An 18,004-nucleotide genomic window follows, 5' to 3' on the forward strand; every position below is an offset into this window, starting at 1 on the left:
CGTCACATACAGTGTCCCATCCCCGCAACAAGGAAACTGTTTCCAATCAAAAATAATGAGTGTGTGTAGATGCTGAGTTTTACTTCAAGGTGTCGTGGCGTTGGTGTGTTTCCAGTGAATTGTGACTACCGGGAAATGACAGCTGCTGTGTTGGCTACAGGGGTAGTCGCAACTGAGCTTCCCAACAATGTGCACATTATCTTGGCATTCTTGGAGAAAGTTCTTATCCAAAAGGATTGGCCACTGTTAAATTGCCCCTTAGTATCTCAAGATATGCAGGCTAGATGGATCAGCCGTGGGGAATGTGTGAAGTTACAGGGATAGGGGAGGGGAGAGGTCTCAGGTAAGATGATCTCAGAGAGTCAATATGCCTAATGGTCTTTTCTGCAGTGTAAGGATTCTATGATTCTGTGAAAAATCAATATTAATTCAAGGAGCAGGAAAAAGAGATCATTGTTAGGTAATTGGATAGATGGAACATAAAGAGTTGGTACAGTCCACCTGCACAGACCACAGACACTAAGAGGTCCTGTGGAAGCTCTCCAGAGAAAGCACAGAAAGGTTTAACGATTCTTAGCGCCTCAGATTTTTATTGTTTGCTATCCAGATGTTAGAACCACAGAATATTACAGCACAGAAACAGGCCTTTTGGCCCTTCTTGGCTGTGCCAAACCATTTTTCTGCCTAGTCCCACTGACCTGCAGCTGGACCATATCCCTCCACATCCCTCTCACCCATGTACCTGTCCAAGTTTTTCTTAAATGTTAAAAGTGAACCCGCTTTCAGCACTTCATCTGGCAGCTCATTCCACACTCCCACCACTCTCTGTGTGAAGAAGCCCCCGCAATATTCTCTTTAAACATTTTCCCCTTCACCCTTAACCCATATCCTCTAGTTTTTTCCTCCCCTAGCCTCGATGGAAAAAGCCTGCTCGCATTCGCTCTGTCTATAGAGTGTTGGCCTGGATTTTCACACAAGCAAATAACAACATGGGCACAAAATCCCACCAGAGCCCAGAAACAAGAGTCTCACCAGCAGGATCTTGTTTTCAGATTTTTCACACGACCCCACCCCTCCCCAACTGGTAACGAAATGTGGTTGCCTCCCAGAAAGGTCAGGAGCCTCGTTTAAATAAATTATAATGACATTAAAGGGTTTTCCCACCATATCCTTCCCCCAAGGGTAAGGTTTCTAACTGTCTTAAAAATGGGAACAAGGTGGAGGGAACCCACCAGGGGCACGCAGGCATATGGAGACCCCTGGGGTGGTTCCCAGTGTCCCTGGGGGCCACTAGAGATTGTGTTGGGGGGCGGGGGGGGGTGGGGTTACTCGTGTGTGTGGTGGGGGGAGGGGGGATGCTATCAGTGTGCATGGGCAGGTCTTCCTAACCTTTTCATTGGAGATCAGAGCACCCTTTTGCGTTTCTTGATGTTGCCAGCTTTTTCCAGCCCCATCCTGCCAGCCTGATGGCGTGGGCCACGCCTCCATTTTTTTGCTTTAGCACAGGGTGCGTCACAATGTGGTACGAAAAGCTGGCTGTGTAGCTGACGAGCTGCACACTGCCCTTTTTGCCTCAGTCAGCACTCTGTGATTAACAGAAAACCTCACCCATTGTGTTTGGTGTCACATCAGAGGTGCCTACGGTCAAAGACCACTGTTTTAGGTGCAAGTTCATTTATGGAATCTTTTCTCACAATGGTAACTGGAGATCATAGAATTATAGAATCCCTACAGTGCAGAAGACCATTCAGCCCATCCAGCCTTCACCAACGACGATCCCACCCAGGCCCTATCCCTGTAACCCTATATATTTACCTTGCTAATCCCCCTGACACGAAGGGACAATTTAGCATCAACCAAACCCGCACATCTTAGGACTGTGGGAGGAAATCAAACCACCGGGAGGAAACCCACGCAGACATGGGGAGAATGTGCGAACTCCACACAGATAGTGACCCAAGCCAGGAATCAAACCTGGGTCCTTGGCGCTGTGAGGCAACAGCGCTAACTACTGTGCCACCCTAGTACGATGTTGAGGTTGATGTTGGGGTCGAGAGACGGGGGTCAACCCAAAAGTGTGCGGTCCACTGCTACCAGCCACCCATCATACACACCAGATCAAGTAAGTCGCAGCCAATTATCACCAATTCTAGCTGCACAGAAGATTTTTTTTAAAGTTTAGTTATTAGTCACAAGTAGGCTTCCATTAACACTGCAATGATGTTACTGTGAATATCTCCTAGTCGCACCACTCAGGCGCCTGTTCGGATACACTGAGGGAGAATTTAGCATGGCCAATTCACCCAGTCAGCACGTCTTTTGGACTGTGGGAGGAAACCAGAGCACCTGGAGGAAACCCATGCAGACACAGGGAGAATGTGCAAACTCCACACAGACAGTGACCCAATGCCAGAATTGAATCCGGGTCCCTGACGCTGAGAGGGAGCAGTGCTAACTAGTGTGCCACCGTGCTGCCCCAAAAGCTTGCTTCCCACACAAATCCTTCTCCTTGCTCCCTCCCAAGTTTGCCATTCTGAACAGGACAACTTTCTTGTGCCTGTCTTTAAAGGCCACACTATGGCAAGCTCTTGGGGACTTGAGTTAACTTGAGAAATAATCCAGTGTTGAATGTTCTTTATAGCTACATTGGCATTGTGCCAGGAATAACACCTTGGTCTGAGGGCTCTGAGACTTGGCACTGCAGGCTAGTCCATCATGTGGCAGAGGGTTAATGCCGCATTCATGGCTGGCATTGCAAAGGCCCCTATTCCCAGAAACGGCTGCTCATCATTTTGAAGGTGCAGAGAAAGATCATTTAGAAACTGTCATTAAAGTTCCACAGACACTGCCATCCTCCCCAGCAGAATATCTTGATGTGCTCATCCATGGTCCTGATGGCAGGCGCTTTGTCTGCTGCCCTTGTGTGACCTTGTTTTAGCTGGCATGAAAGACTTCCAAACCTTTTTAAATCCGACGCCTGAAAAAATATAACATAAAATTGAGGGCAGTTGGGTTATTCACAGACTTAATTAGTTTCTTAAAAATGGCAGGCAAGCTGCCAATCTTGGCATCCACTGACTTCTGTTTTACCAGAGACCAGGATGATGATAAAGGCAAAATACTGCGGAAGCTGGAATCTGAAACAAACTCCCCTCCGCCACACCTTCATAGTCTGAATCATATCTTATTTTCTTTGTCAATAGAAGGGTCATCCTGACTTGAAACATTGGCTGTCTTCTCTCTCCAGCATAATGATATTAGGCTGGTGACCACACTGTACATACGAGCTGGGTTTCATATAAGTGTGGGGAGGGAGCAGCGCATCCAATTTCCAAACTTAACATTTATTCCACTGAGATGATCAGAAACTAATTTGAACACCGTTAGGAGCTGCCTTCATTATTGGAGACAATAATAGAAAAGAATTGGGGATGAAATTGACATGGACAAGGTCACGGAAAAAGACGGCATGACATTTGTGATCTGTATGATATTCCTTCTATTCACATCTTTGGAATGGAATATTGGGCAAGATTGTCATATTAGAACTGACAAACTAATATAATTTATTACGTCAGCTACAACTCTCACCAGCTTTTACAGATGCATCATGGGAAGTATTCATTCTGGTTATGTCGAAGCTTGGTATGGCTCCTGTTCTGCCCAAGACTGCAAGAAATGACAAAGGGTTGTGAATGTAGCCCAATCCATCACGCACACCAGCCTCCCATCCATTGACTCTGTCTACACTTCCCACTGCCTTGGAAAAGCAGCCCGCATAATTAAGGTCCCTACGCACACCGAACATGCTCTCTTTCACCTTCTTCCATCAGGAAAAAGATACAAAAGCCTGAGGTCACACACCAACCGACTCAAGAACAGCTTCATCCCTGCTGCCATCAGACTTTTGAATGGACCTACCTCACACTAAGTTGATCTTTCTCTACACCCTAGCTATGACTGTAACACTGCATCCTGCACCCTCTCCTTCTCTATGAACGGTATGCTTTGAGTGCACAGCGTGCAAGAAACAGTAATTTACACTGTATACTAATACATGTGACAATAATAAATCAAATCAAAATATAATACCACCCATTTAACATTAAAACCCAAATTGAATTTCAGCGACACTTAGAATGCAAAACTAAGGATAGACTTACTGGGCGGGAGTTTCCTGTTGCACTCACCCCAAAGCTGGAAAATTCCCCCCCGCCAACCCCCACTGAGGTCAATGGGCCTTTGCATAGTCTGTGTTCCGCCCGCTACAAGTCCTGTGGCAGACGGAGCAGGAAAATTCCGTACCCTGTCTTTTTTTTAATGTTTTAAGAAAGGTAGCTTCATAAGTCGAGAGATGGTAAAGCTTATTAGCCAATGATTTGCATTCATGATTATGTTTGGAAGGAAGCTGGTACAAAAATATTGTGCAAGTCTCCCAAAGAAGCAACGTACTTTCATAAAAGGACATTTTTTAAAATGCTTGGCCTGTCAAACAGCAATGCAGCATTTCCTCCTGCCTGCCTCTTATTTGTGTTAAACAGACAATAAGTAGAAAGGTGTTGGTAGGAGTATATCTGGATCTGTGTAATGTATCTAGATAAGCATGGAATAGAGTGACAAAATGATGAACTGTGAAAATGTAAGGAAATCCTGAGTACAAGGAAATAGTTTGAGTCAAACCACTCTGTCAATGATGTATTTAAACAAATGTGTGTACATAGAGTAACATCAGGTATTGATCAAGCATGCCTTGCCCTGCGGCAGATTTTTAAAAGGAGTCTCTGCTATACTTCACTAGTTGTTATGCTTCTCAATTCTATCAGGCAGCAGGGCACTGTCATGGGATGGTAAACATTACATGGTGAAAGCTGTAAGAGTTATAACATGAATGGCTTTGCTGATATTGAATCAACATGGGACAGCCGATGGCGGATTGTGCAGGGCTAGAGGCAACCTTAGGATACAGAACCAGTGACAACCTAGAAGTGGGGCCACCTGAGCACATCGAGGTCTATATGACTTGGGGGGGATTTGGTGGTGTTCCCACAATTGCTGTTGCCCCTTTTGATCCACGAAGTTTCAATTGGGAGGGAATAGCTACTGAAGTATCCTAGGTAACCTGCTAAAGTGGATCCTATAAATAATATGTAGGGCAGATGCTGATGGTCCAAATATTGATTGCAATTGCAGGGGCCCTGATCAAGCAAACTGTTCTGTTCTAGACCATATTGAGTCTCTTGAGTATTATTGTGGCTAAGTAGTGAACTTATATCATGGAATCATAGAATCCCCACAGTGCAGAAGGAGGCCATTCAGCCCAATGAGCCTGTGCTGACAATAATCCCACCCAAGCCCTCTTCCCCGTAACCCCACATTTTTACCCTGCTAATTCCCTTTGACACTAAGGTGCAACTGAGCATGGCCAATCCACCTAACCCACATATCTTTGGAGTGTGGGAGGAAATGGTGCGCCCAGAGGAAATCCATTCAGACACAGGGAAAACGTGCAGACTTTATACAGACAGCGCAAGAGGACGTCTTGTGGCACAGTGGGTAATGGCCCTATCTCTGGACTGGAAGCTTTGGGTTCAAGTCCAACACCAGCACTTGTTGGCTATGGAAGGAGCACTCAACACAGTTGAATGGGCTGATAATCAGCTTGGCAATCCTTCTATCACTTCCCCCCACCATTCTCCAATGAAAAAAGAAGTGTGTGTGTGTAAAGATAAAATTTTTAGAAAGGGCAATAAGAACGGGAGATGTTTTTAGCCAGCCATTCTGGAGGCAGAGTGATGTCTCTCAAGCCATATAGTTCCAATAAATATAAGAACATAAGAAATAGGAGCAGGAGTAGGCCGTCTAGCCCTTCGAGCCTGCCCCGCCATTCAATAAGATCATGGCTGATCTGTCGTGGCTCAGTTCCACTTTCCCGTCCTCTCCCCATAACCCTTAATCCCCTCTCTTATCAAGAACCCATCAACCCGCTTCTTAAAAATATTTAGCGAGGCAGCCTCCACCACTTCAACGGGCAGAGAATTCCAGAGATTCACCACCCTTTGAGTGAAGAAGTTCCTCCTCAACTCCGTTCTAAACCACCTCCCCTTTATCTTGAGGCTGTGCCCCCTAGTCCTACTGTCTTTTTTGAGCGGGAAGAGTCTCTCCACCTCTATCCTATCCATCCCATTCATCATCTTATACGTCTCAATGAGATCTCCCCTCATTCTTCTAAACTCTAACGAGTACAAGCCTAGTTTATTCAGCCTCTCCTCATAGCTCAATCCCCTCAACTCCGGTATCAGCCTAGTAAACCTCCTCTGCACTCCCTCCAGGGCCAAAATATCCTTGCGCAGGTGCGGCGCCCAAAACTGCACACAGTACTCCAGCTGCGGCCTCACCAATGCCCTATACAGCTGCAGCAAGACCTCCCTACTTTTATATTCAATCCCCCTCGCTATGAAGGCCAGCATCCCATTCGCCTTCCTGACCACATGCTGCACCTGCAAGCTGGGTTTTTGCGACTCATGCACAAGGACCCCGAGGTCCCTCTGCACCGTCGCCTGCTGCAGTTTTTCGCCCCGTAAGTAATAGTCCTTCCTACCATTCTTCCTACCAAAGTGGACCACCTCACACTTGCCAACATTAAATTCCATTTGCCATTTCCTGGCCCATTCGCCCAGCCTATCTAGATCCTTCTGCAGACTCTCCACACCCTCCGCACAATTTGCCTTTCCCCCAATCTTGGTGTCATCAGCAAATTTCGACACCCTGCACTCGGTTCCCTCCTCCAGATCATCTATATAAATGGTAAATAGCTGAGGCATGGAATATGAGGCATGGAAACAAACATAAGCATGTTCTTCATGTGTTTCTCGGTGTAGGAAACCTTTGAAGTCTCCCTGGTAGAATGGCTCATTGATATTGTAACTAATCAGAGTTTTGCTCTTTTTGGGAAGAATTGGAGAACAGGATTATTGGCTAAAGAGAACGTAAATAGTTTGGATTTTTTTAATTTTTAAAGCTTATTTATTAGCATCGCAAGTAGGCTTACACTAACACTGCAATTAAGTTATTGTGAAAATCCCCAAGTTGCCATACTCCGGCAGCTGTTCGGGTACACTGAAATGTGCTGATTAGATACATTAGCCGTGCTAAATTTTGCCGCCATATATCCACGTTATCTATGTACTGGAATTGAACCCAGGTCCCCGGTGCAATGGGGCACCAGTGCTAACCAATGTACCACCATGCTGTCCCTAGTCTGATGTGCCATCAGACTTCTAATATGAGCGTTCAAGAAACTACAAAATGTTGTGAATATAGCCCAGTCCATCACGCAAACCTGCCTCCCATCCATTGACTGCCTTGGGAAAGCAGCCAACATAATCAAGGAGCCTATGTACCCCAGTCATACCCACTTCCACATACCACATACAAACCGACTCAAGAACAGCTTCTTCCCTGCTGCCACCAGATTTTTGAATAGATCTGACCTTTATTAAGCTGATCCTTTTATTCACCCTTTCTGTAACTGCAACACTACACTCTGCACCCTCTCCTTTCCTTTTCTCCTATGTATTCTATGAACGGTATGTTTTATCTGTATAGCGCACAAGAGACAATATTTTCCACTGTATCCCGATGTTTGTGACAATCATAAACCAAATCGAATCAAATTGTAGATGGTAATGTCTCTTCCAAATGTTGTTCATTGTGGACAGCCAGTCTGTTTCAGTGCACTTTATGTTTTCTTGCTTGGCTGTGCATATGCAGTATCTTAGAAGGGAGAACTTGCAAGTAGCCTATATGGCATCTTCCAGGTTCTAAGCTCTCCCTCCACCACCAGTGAGCAGTGGCAGCAGTGTGAACTAGGGCAGTACGGTGGCACAGTGGTTAGCACGGCTCCACATAGCGCCAAGGACCCGGGTTCAATTCCTGCCCTGGGTGACCATCTATGTGGAGTTTACCCGTGTCTACGTGGATTTCCTCCGGGTCTGTTTCCTCCCACAGTCCAAATATGTGCAGATTAGATGGGTTGGCCATAGTAAATTGTCCCTTAGTGTCATAGGATTAGCAAGGTAAATATATGAGGTTACAGGGATAAGGCCTAGGTGGGTTTGTTGTCAGTACAGTTTCAATGGGCCAAATGGCCTCCTTCTGCACTGTAGGGATTCTATGTTTTATTGTATGATTCAATGATATACAAGATGCACCACAGTAAGTATTCTAGCACCCTTTAACAGCCTTCCAAACCCTTGACCTCTATCGCTTCGAAGGACAAGAGTAGCAGCCACATGGAACACAACAATTTGCAAGTTCCCCTCTATGTTATACACCATTCTGACGTGGACCTATATCACCATTTGTTCACTGTCACTGTTAGGATAGCAGATCAGAAACCCCAACGTATATTATGAAGCCGGACTGGACCCCAACAATTTTCTATTTTGGCATTAATGTGAGGATACAATGTTTCACTCCAGGTGTGATTCCACTGACAAACTAGGGAGCTGATATCAAAACAAACTTTACTTAACAACACGGTTTAACTATAACAAATGAATTAGCTTAACATTTAACTTTACTTAACCAAGACAAGTTACAATTCTTAACTGCTAACCTCTCATCATGAATTTCAATCAAGCAATATTCTTACGTCAGACTCCTATTTAGTGACTATAGCGCAGCCTTCAACACTATTATTCCCACGAAACTCATCTCCAAACTCCGTGACCTGGGCCTCGGCACCTCTCTCTGCAACTGGATTCTGAACTTCGTAACTCACAGACCACAATCAGTAAGGATAGACAACAACACCTCCTCCACAATCATCCTCAACACTGGTGCCCCACAAAGCCCCCTACTATACTGCTTATACACCAATGACTGTGCGGCCAAATTCCCTCCAATTCGATTTTCAAGTTTGCTGATGGCACCACTGTAGTGGGTCAAATCTCAAACAATGATGAGACTGAGTACAGGAATGAGATAGACAATCTGGTGAACTGGTGTGGCAACAATAATCTCTCCTTCAATGTCAATAAAACGAAGGAGATTGTTATCGACTTCAGGAAGAATAAAGGAAAACATGCCCCTGTCTACATCAACGAGGACAAAGTAGGAAGGGTCGAGAGGTTCAAGTTTTTAGATATCCAGATCACCAACAATTTGTCCTGGCCCGCCCATGCCGACACTATAGTTAAGAAAGCCCACCAATGCCTCTACTTTCTCAGAAGACTAAGGAAATTTGGCATGTCAGCTACAACTCTCACCAATGTCTACAGATGCACTATAGAAAGCATTCTTTCTAGTTGTATCACAGTTTGGTATAGTTCCTGCTCTGCCCAAGACCGCAAGGAATTACAAAAGATTGTGACGGTAGCCCAATCCATCACGCAAACCAGCCTCCCATCCATTGACTCTGTCTACACTTCCCGCTGCCTTGGCAAAGCAGCCAGCATAATTAAAAACCCCATGCACCCCGGACATTCTCCCTTCCATCTTCTCACTTCGGGGAAAAGATACAAAAATCTGAGGTCATGTACCAACTGACTCAAGAACAGCTTCTTCCCTGCTGCCATCAGATTTTTGAATGGATTTACCTTGCAATAAGTTGATCTTTCTCTACACCCTAGCTATGACTATAACACTACATTCTGTACTGTGTCATTTCCTTCTCTATGAATATGTTTTGTCTGTATAGCACACAAGAAACAATACTTTTCACTGTGTGTTAATACATGTGACAATAATAAATCAAAAGAAATCAAAATTCCATTTACAGACTCAAACCTCTCTTTAAAATTAATTAGCAGAACAGAGGTATACTTGCTGTGACTTAGGTTACCTGGCTTTAGAGCTTTCAGGAAGCCTTTGGAGAGATATACAATTTTATTCAGGCAACCCAGGCAGCTTCTGCTTGTATTTTTTAAAATTAAACTCAAACCCTTTGTTTCCTGCAAGTTTAGCGCCTCCCATTAATCACATGACTTTGTCAATCAACCTAATTAAAACTCTACTCTAAAACCCCAGGAGAACCTAAATAAACACGAATGCATCAACTCTGCTTCAACAAACACTCCATGTCTAAAATGAGCACTTAGCTTGTGGTCCCAGCTACTACTTTAACGTTTTCTTAGACAGGGCATATGGCATGCTTGCCTTTATTGGTCGGGGCATTGAGTACAAGGTTCAGGGTGTCATGATGCAGTTTATAAAACTTTGCTTCAGCAGCACTTAGAGTATTGCATTCAGTTCTGGTCACCACATTAATTGAAGGATGTGGAAGCTTGGAAGAAGATGTAGAAGAAGTTTACCAGGATGTTGCCTGGATTAGAGGGTTTGAGCTAAAGGAGAGGCTGGACAAGCTAGGATTGTTTTCTCTGCGATAGCAGAGGCTGAGAGGTGACCTGATAGAAGTCTATACAATTAGAGGCATAGATAAAGCTGACAATCAGAATCTTTTTCCTAGAGTTGAAATGTCTAATACTAGGAGGCATGCATTAAGTTGAGAATGTTCAAAGGAAATGTAAGGGACAAGTTTTTTTATACAGAGAGTTTTTAACACTGACCCTGTCCCTGCCCCCCTCCCCCTATCATTGGGCTGAAAGATGATGAAAGTGCTACTAGCTGAGCCACAGTTAACTTGCTTCTCCTATATCCACATTATGTTTTTAAACTTGCATCATGTGCCCCTCCCACTCATCATTTCTTTTGTGACGGCAAATTCAATCAACATAACCCAGAAAGGCTAAAATAGTGGTGGACAAGTGTGGGCGGCACAGTGGCACAGTGGATAGCACAGATGCCTCACAGCATGAAGGAACCGGGTTCAATTCAGGTCTTGGATCACTGTTTGTGTGGAGTGTGCACATTCTCCCCATCTCTGCATGGGTTTCCTCCAAGTGTTCTGGTTTCCTCCCACAGTCCAAAGATCATAGGCTGGAATTTTACCACCCCGCCCACCAGGGGAATCGGAGCAGGCAAGGGACAGATCGTGGAAAGGTCCATCGACCACAGGCAGGATTTTATGATTTCGAGATGAGCAAAGCCATAAAATCCTGTCCAGTAAACCCATACAGTGCAGAAGGAGACCGTTCAGCCCATCGAGCCTGCACAGGCAAGCCCACCCATGTCCTATCTCTGTCACCCCATGTATTTACCATGACACTAAGAGTCAATTTAGCATGGCCAATCAACTTAATCCACACATCTTTGGAATGTGGGAGGAAACTAGAGCACCCGGAGGAAACCCACGCAGACACGGGAAGAACATGCAAACTCCACATTCACAATCACCCGAGGCCTGATTTGAACCCGCGTCCCTCACGCCATGAGGCAGCCGTGCTAACTATTCTGCCACCAATGCAGCCAATGTGCAGATTAATTGGATTGACCATGCTAAATTGCCCCTTAGTGCCCCAATATGTGCAGACTAGATGGATTAACCATGGGAAATGTGTGGGGTTACGGGGATGCTCCGGAGAGGGCCTGGGTAAAGATGCTCTGTCAGAGAGTCAGTGCAGACTCGACGGGCTGGATGGCCTCTTCTGCACTGTAGGGCTTCTATGAATCTATGATTGTATGACAAGAGCCACAGCTCATTCCAAGTGCGACAGAATGATCACAGTGCTGCTGCTTAGAGCTCACATGACAGCACACAGTCACTGAGCAGAGACTGATAGCCAAGTTCCATACACATGAGGACGACCTCAACTGGGATCTTGGGTTCATGTCACACTATCTGTAACCCCCATGACTTGTCTGGGCTTGCAACATCTCACTTACTGTCCTGTCTGGAGACAATACACATCTCTTTCACCTATGCTTAATGCTACCTCCACTCACATTGTTTGCACCTTTAAGACTTGACTAACTGTAAAGACTCGCATTCTAAGCAGTATTCTGTAAACTGACTGTGTGTCTTTATATGCCCTGTTTGTGATCAGAACTCCCCACTCACCTGACGAAGGGGCAAAGCCCCGAAAGCTAGTGGGTTTACTATCAAATAAACCTGTTGGACTTCAACCTGGTGTTGTGAGACTTCTTACTGTGTTTACCCCAGTCCAATGCTGGCATCTCCACATCATGCTTAGAGCTCATGCCAGGGCAGTAATGGGGGAGATTTCTAAAAGCCCTTCTGATTTGCCTGGCAACTTCCGTTTCACGCAGTGTGCCAAGTCTAGCTGAAAATCTTGAAGTCCAAAGTAATCAATTTAATGTTATGTTTAGTCATTTAAAAAGTCATCAAACTGCACAGAATCTGCACACAAATATGTACCTTCTTAATAGCTTGAAAGATTGCTGGTTTTAACCTCGTGGTGGTTTTCAGAATGGCAGGTGCAGGGGGTGGGGGGAAGGGGGATGTGATTGCTTAATCCTCTAATTGCTCCCGTGTTCCCGACAGCCAGCTGTAAGCTTCTCCCCTTGAGAGGAAACATGACAATCACTCCCGTGGATTTCAGATACTTAATATTTTTACTGCACATCAAAATACACAAGATCATTTGCACATAATTGCGGGGCGCCTTTATCTGCATGGAGTGATATATGCCATCGCACCTGGTGTGAAATTGGACTTGCAATGTGCAACTAAATTGAAAAGGAAATTTACATTTTGCTTGAGAGGTAACAAATAATAAATTGTCTCCCATTACGCCACATAAGCATTCTGCTACTTTCTGAATCTCTGCTCAAGTGCGGCAGTAAAGCACGGCACCGTAAAAAATAACATGAAGCTTTATACAGGTTTCTGTGATAATAGTTTCTTTTGCCTGCATCTTCACCCACCACCACCCCCCCCATCCTGCCCTACTGTTTCATTTCTCTACATTTATGCTGCACCTTTAAGACTTGATTAGCTGTAAAGACTCGCATTCTAATCAGTATTCTGTAAACTGAGCGTGTGTCTTTATATGCCCTGTTTGTGATCAGAACTGCCCACTCACCTGACGCAGGGGCTAAATCAAGTCTGGAGTAAGCAAGTTGATGTTTGTTTCTTAGAATATTCATAGATAGGTTGGATGGTCAGAGGCTTTTTCCCAGGGTGGAAGGGTCGACTACAAGAGGGCACAGGTTTAGAACATAAGAAGTAGGAGCAGGAGTAGGCCATCTAGCCCTTCGAGCCTGCCCCGCCATTCAATAAGATCATGGCTGATCTGAAGTGGCTCAGTTCCACTTTCCCGCTTTCTCCCCATAACCCTTAATTTCCTTGCCTACCAAAAACCTATCTACCCGTGACTTAAATATATTTAGCGAGGCAGCCTCCACCACTTCAACGGGCAGAGAATTCCAGAGATTCACCACCCTTTGAGTGAAGACGTTCCTCAACTCCGTTCTAAACTGCCCCCCCGCTTTATCTTGAGGCTGTGCCCTCTAATCCTGCTGTCTTTTCTGAGCGGGAAGAATCTCCCGACCTCTACCCTATCCATCCTCTTCATTATCTTATACGTCTCTATAAGATCCCCCCTCATCCTTCTAAACTCCAGACTACAGACCCAGTCTATTTAGTCTCTCTTCATAGTCCAACCCCCTCATCTCCGGTATCAGCCTAGTGAACCTCCTCTGCACTCCCTCCAAGGCCAAAATATCCTTGCGCAAGTGCGGCGACCAAAACTGCACACAGTACTCCAGCTGCGGCCTCACCAGTGCCCTGTACAGTTGCAGCAAGATCTCCCTGCTTTTATATTCTATCCCCCTCGCTATAAAGGCCAGCATCCCATTCGCCTTCTTGATCACCTGCTGCACCTGCAGACTGGGTTTTTGCGACTCATGCACAAGGTCCCCCAGGTCCCTCTGCACCGTAACATGCTGCAGCTTTTCGCCCTTTAAATAGTAATCCCTCCTACTGTTATTCCTGTCTAGAATGCAGTGCCAGTGGAGGTGGTGGAAGCAGGCACATCAGCAACATTCAAGGTATATCTTGATAGGCACATGAAAAGAAAGCAAACAGAAGAATAGAAACCATGTATCGTGCAGACTTGGTGAGGCAAAGTGCTGTATCGATACTTGATTTGAAGTGGACAGCACGGTAGCACAGTGGTCAGCACGGCTCCCTCACAGCACGAGGGATCCAGTTTGATTCCGGCCTCAGGTCACGACCTGTGTGGAATTTGCACTTTCTTTCTGTGTCTGCGTGGGTTTCCTCCGAGTGTTCCAGTTTTCTCCCACACTCCAAAGATGTGCTGGTTAGATTGATTGGCCATGCTAAATTGCTCCTTAGTGTCAGGGGGATTAGCTGGGTAAATGAGTGGGGTTACAGAGACACAGCCTGGGTGGCATTGTTGCCGGTGCAAGCTCGATAAGCCAAATGGCCTCCTTCTGCAGTGTAGGGATTCTATGATTCTACCAGGGAGGGGATAGTTTGATCTTGGGATTGGACATAGCTCAGCACAACATTGAGGGCCAAAGAGCCTGTACTGTGCTGTAATGTTCTATGTTCTCTGCTCTACTAATGAACAGTTATAATGACACGATGGAGCTTCCCTCATTAACGTAAAAATATAATAAAAGCTGTAAAATCCAAACTATTTGCAAACTCTTTACTCAAAAATCCTGTTCTCCAATTCTTCCCAAAAAAGACTAAAACCCTGGTTACAATATCCCATGTTCTATGAGCCATTCTGCCAGGAAGACTTCAAAGGTTTCCTACACCTAGAGACACTTGAAGAACATGCTTATGCCTGTTTCCGTGCCTCATATTTTCTTGAACTATATGGCTTGAGAGGCACCACTCAAGAATGGCTGGCTAAAAACCTCTCCAGTTCTTGTTGCCCTTTTTTTAAAAAAATATTTTTATACACACACTTTTTTTCTTCTTTGGGGAACAGTGGAGGAAGTGGTGGAAGGATTCCAGAGCTGATTATCAGCCCATTGAGCCATAATGAGGTCTCCTTCCATGGCCAAGGGATGCTGGAGTGTCCAGCTCAGAGGTAGGGATGCTACCCACTGCGCCACAAGGCTTTCTCTTGCTGCCCACGTATTGGGAGGATTTGCAGTTTAATGATCAACCTGCTTGGCCATGGAATGAACACATCTTCCCTGGCCATCAAGTCCTGGGGGTGGAAATTGAGCCTTTTACTTCCAGTTCAGAGTGAGGGGCTCTCCTCACAGCTCCACAAGACCTTGTTCCAAGAGAGTGACTTGTTCATAACTTAAAGTTACACACAAGTGTGGCAGTAACAGATGTGGTCAAAATATCTGAGGGTTTGTTTGCACCAGCAGGTATTGGCTCCTCACAAATGCCTTTCCACATTTCAATTATCTACCAGTTTCCAAAGCTCCAGAGGGATCTCCTGCTTTTCTTCAGTGTCAAAACCGATAAAAACAAAATCTGCGATCACGTACCGACCAACTCAAAAATAGCTTCTTCCCTGCTGCCGTCAGACTTTTGAATGGACAAAGAAAATTACAGCACAGCAACAGGCCCTTCGGCCCTCCAAGCCTGCACCAACCATGCTGCCCGACTGAACTAAAACTCCCAACCCTTCCGGGGACCATATCCCTCTATTCCCATCCTATTCATGTATTTGTCAAGACACCCCTTCAAAGTCACTATCGTATCTGCTGCCGCTACCTCCTCCAGCAACAAGTTCCTGGCAGCCATGGGTGCCCCAGGGGTCGGTGCTGGGGCCTCAGCTATTTACCATTTATATAGATGATCTGGAGGAGGGAACCGAGTGTAGGGTGTCGAAATTTGCTGATGACACCAAGATTGGGGGAAAGGCAAATTGTGCGGAGGGTGTGGAGAGTCTGCAGAAGGATCTAGATAGGCTGGGCGAATGGGCCAGGAAATGGCAAATGGAATTTAATGTTGGCAAGTGTGAGGTGGTCCACTTTGATAGGAAGAATGGTAGGAAGGACTATTACTTACGGGGCGAAAAACTGCAGCAGGCGACGGTGCAGAGGGACCTCGGGGTCCTTGTGCATGAGTTGCAAAAACCCAGCTTGCAGGTGCAGCAGGTGGTCAGGAAGGCGAATGGGATGCTGGCCTTCATCGCGAGGGGGATTGAATATAAAAGTAGGGAGGTCTTGCTGCAGCTGTATAGGGTATTGGTGAGGCCGCAGCTGGAGTACTGTGTGCAGTTTTGGGCGCCGCACCTGCGCAAGGATATTTTGGCCTTGGAGGGAGTGCAGAGGAGGTTTACTAGGCTGATACCGGAGTTGAGGGGGTTGAGCTATGAGGAGAGGCTGAATAAACTAGGCTTGTACTCGTTAGAGTTTAGAAGAATGAGGGGAGATCTCATTGAGACGTATAAGATGATGAATGGGATGGATAGGATAGAGGTGGAGAGACTCTTCCCGCTCAAAAAAGACAGTAGGACAAGGGGGCACAGCCTCAAGATAAAGGGGAGGCGGTTTAGAACGGAGTTGAGGAGGAACTTCTTCACTCAAAGGGTGGTGAATCTCTGAAATTCTCTGCCCGTTGAAGTGGTGGAGGCTGCCTCGCTAAATATTTTTAAGAAGCGGGTTGATGGGTTTTTGGTAAGAGAGGGGATTAAGGGTTATGGGGAGAGGGCGGGAAAGTGGAACTGAGCCACGACAGATCAGCCATGATCTTATTGAATGGCGGGGCAGGCTCGAAGGGCTAGATGGCCTACTCCTGCTCCTATTTCTTATGTTCTTATGTTCTTATATTATGTTCTCTGCATCCTAGCTATGACTATAACACCCTGCTGCACCCTCTCCTTTCCTTTTCCCCGTTTGAACGATATGCTTTGCTTGTATAGCACGCAAGAAACAATACTTTTCACTGTAATAAATCGAATCAAATTGTAGATGGTAATGTCCCTTCCAAATGTTATTCCATTGTGGGCAGTCAGTCTGTTTCAGTGACTGCTATGATTGTAACACTATATTCCGTATCCTCTCGTTTCCTTCTCCCCTGTGTACTCTATGAATGGTCTGCTTTGTCTGTATAGCGTAAGGAACAATACTTCTCATTGTATCCCAATATAAGGGACCAATAATAAATCAAATCAAATCAGACCAAAAAACTCAAACCCATCAGTCCACAGTTTATTTTGATCTTGTTCTAAATAAACTTGTTGTTTAAAAGCTCAAATGTAATACCTCAGTTTTCAGTAGGAAACTGAGGTATTACGTTTAAGCTTTTAAACTTCAGAATTTTAATACAGGTTCCCTGGTTTATCAGTGTTCAAGTTACTACTTATAATTTAGGTCGGGCGGGATTTGCTTTCAGTAGAAGATGCTGACTTTGTGATTTTGCAGCACAGTATTGAATTTGTTGCTTCTGACATTTACTTTCTGAAGAACCAATCTCTTTCAGTTAATTTACTTTTCTATATTAACAGTGCTCAGAATCATAATGTAGCAGACAGTATTCCATAATAAGAACAAGGGAATATCATTGCCATGTTTTGTAATGTCTATAGATTAGAGAGGAGGAGGATTATAAATCTACAGTGATTTATGTCAAGTCTTCTTGCACTAATCCATTGAATACCTGAAAATAATCCCATTTAAATTTTTTCTCCTCTTTTCTATGAAAAATGGGGCGAGGTGTAAAGGGATGTAAATTCTCAATCTATCTGTGTGCTTTTCTTGCTTTGCAGAGGATTTGTCTACCACACCAACAGCTGAGAAAACAAAAGGTAATTCTACCTCATTGGTTCATGTATCGAAAGTGTTTATGATGGAATCGTCCAGTACCAAGACGTCCGCCACCTTTTCCTGTTCAGAGGTCACTAACGGCAGGTCAGAAGAGGACATTGCGACCTCTGTTGTGCACACCGCGGAGATCGTTCGAAGCGAGGGCACCGACAGTGTTAGCTCAGCCCCTGAGAGCGAGAAAGAGGGAGAGAAGTCGAAACAACAGCTCTACTGCGCGGTTTGCAAAGTGACGGTGAACTCTATGTCACAGCTCGAGGCACACAACAATGGTGAGTGTCCTTGCTGCTTGACACCTGTGAAACAGAGCTATGTATGTTGGCAGTGGTGTCAGTGGCCAATGCTTACCAGCACAATTTTTATTACGCTGTATGTTAAA

General features: G+C 45.3%; 1 protein-coding gene across 3 annotated transcripts in view; it reads left to right on the plus strand.

The window, feature by feature from the left end:
• znf385c (zinc finger protein 385C) overlaps positions 1-18,004 on the plus strand; it is a 335,644-nt gene that overhangs the window by 300,084 nt on the left and 17,556 nt on the right. For all 3 annotated transcript variants that reach the window (XM_080213587.1, XM_080213588.1, XM_080213589.1), the window contains one exon: positions 17,571-17,897. In XM_080213587.1, coding sequence (XP_080069713.1) covers positions 17,571-17,897 — 327 coding nt within the window. The remainder of the gene's footprint in view (positions 1-17,570; positions 17,898-18,004) is intronic.

The sequence above is a fragment of the Carcharhinus amblyrhynchos genome, chromosome 27 (assembly GCF_965287045.1).
Source record: "Carcharhinus amblyrhynchos chromosome 27, sCarAmb.v2.hapA, whole genome shotgun sequence".
Lineage (NCBI taxonomy): Eukaryota > Metazoa > Chordata > Chondrichthyes > Carcharhiniformes > Carcharhinidae > Carcharhinus > Carcharhinus amblyrhynchos.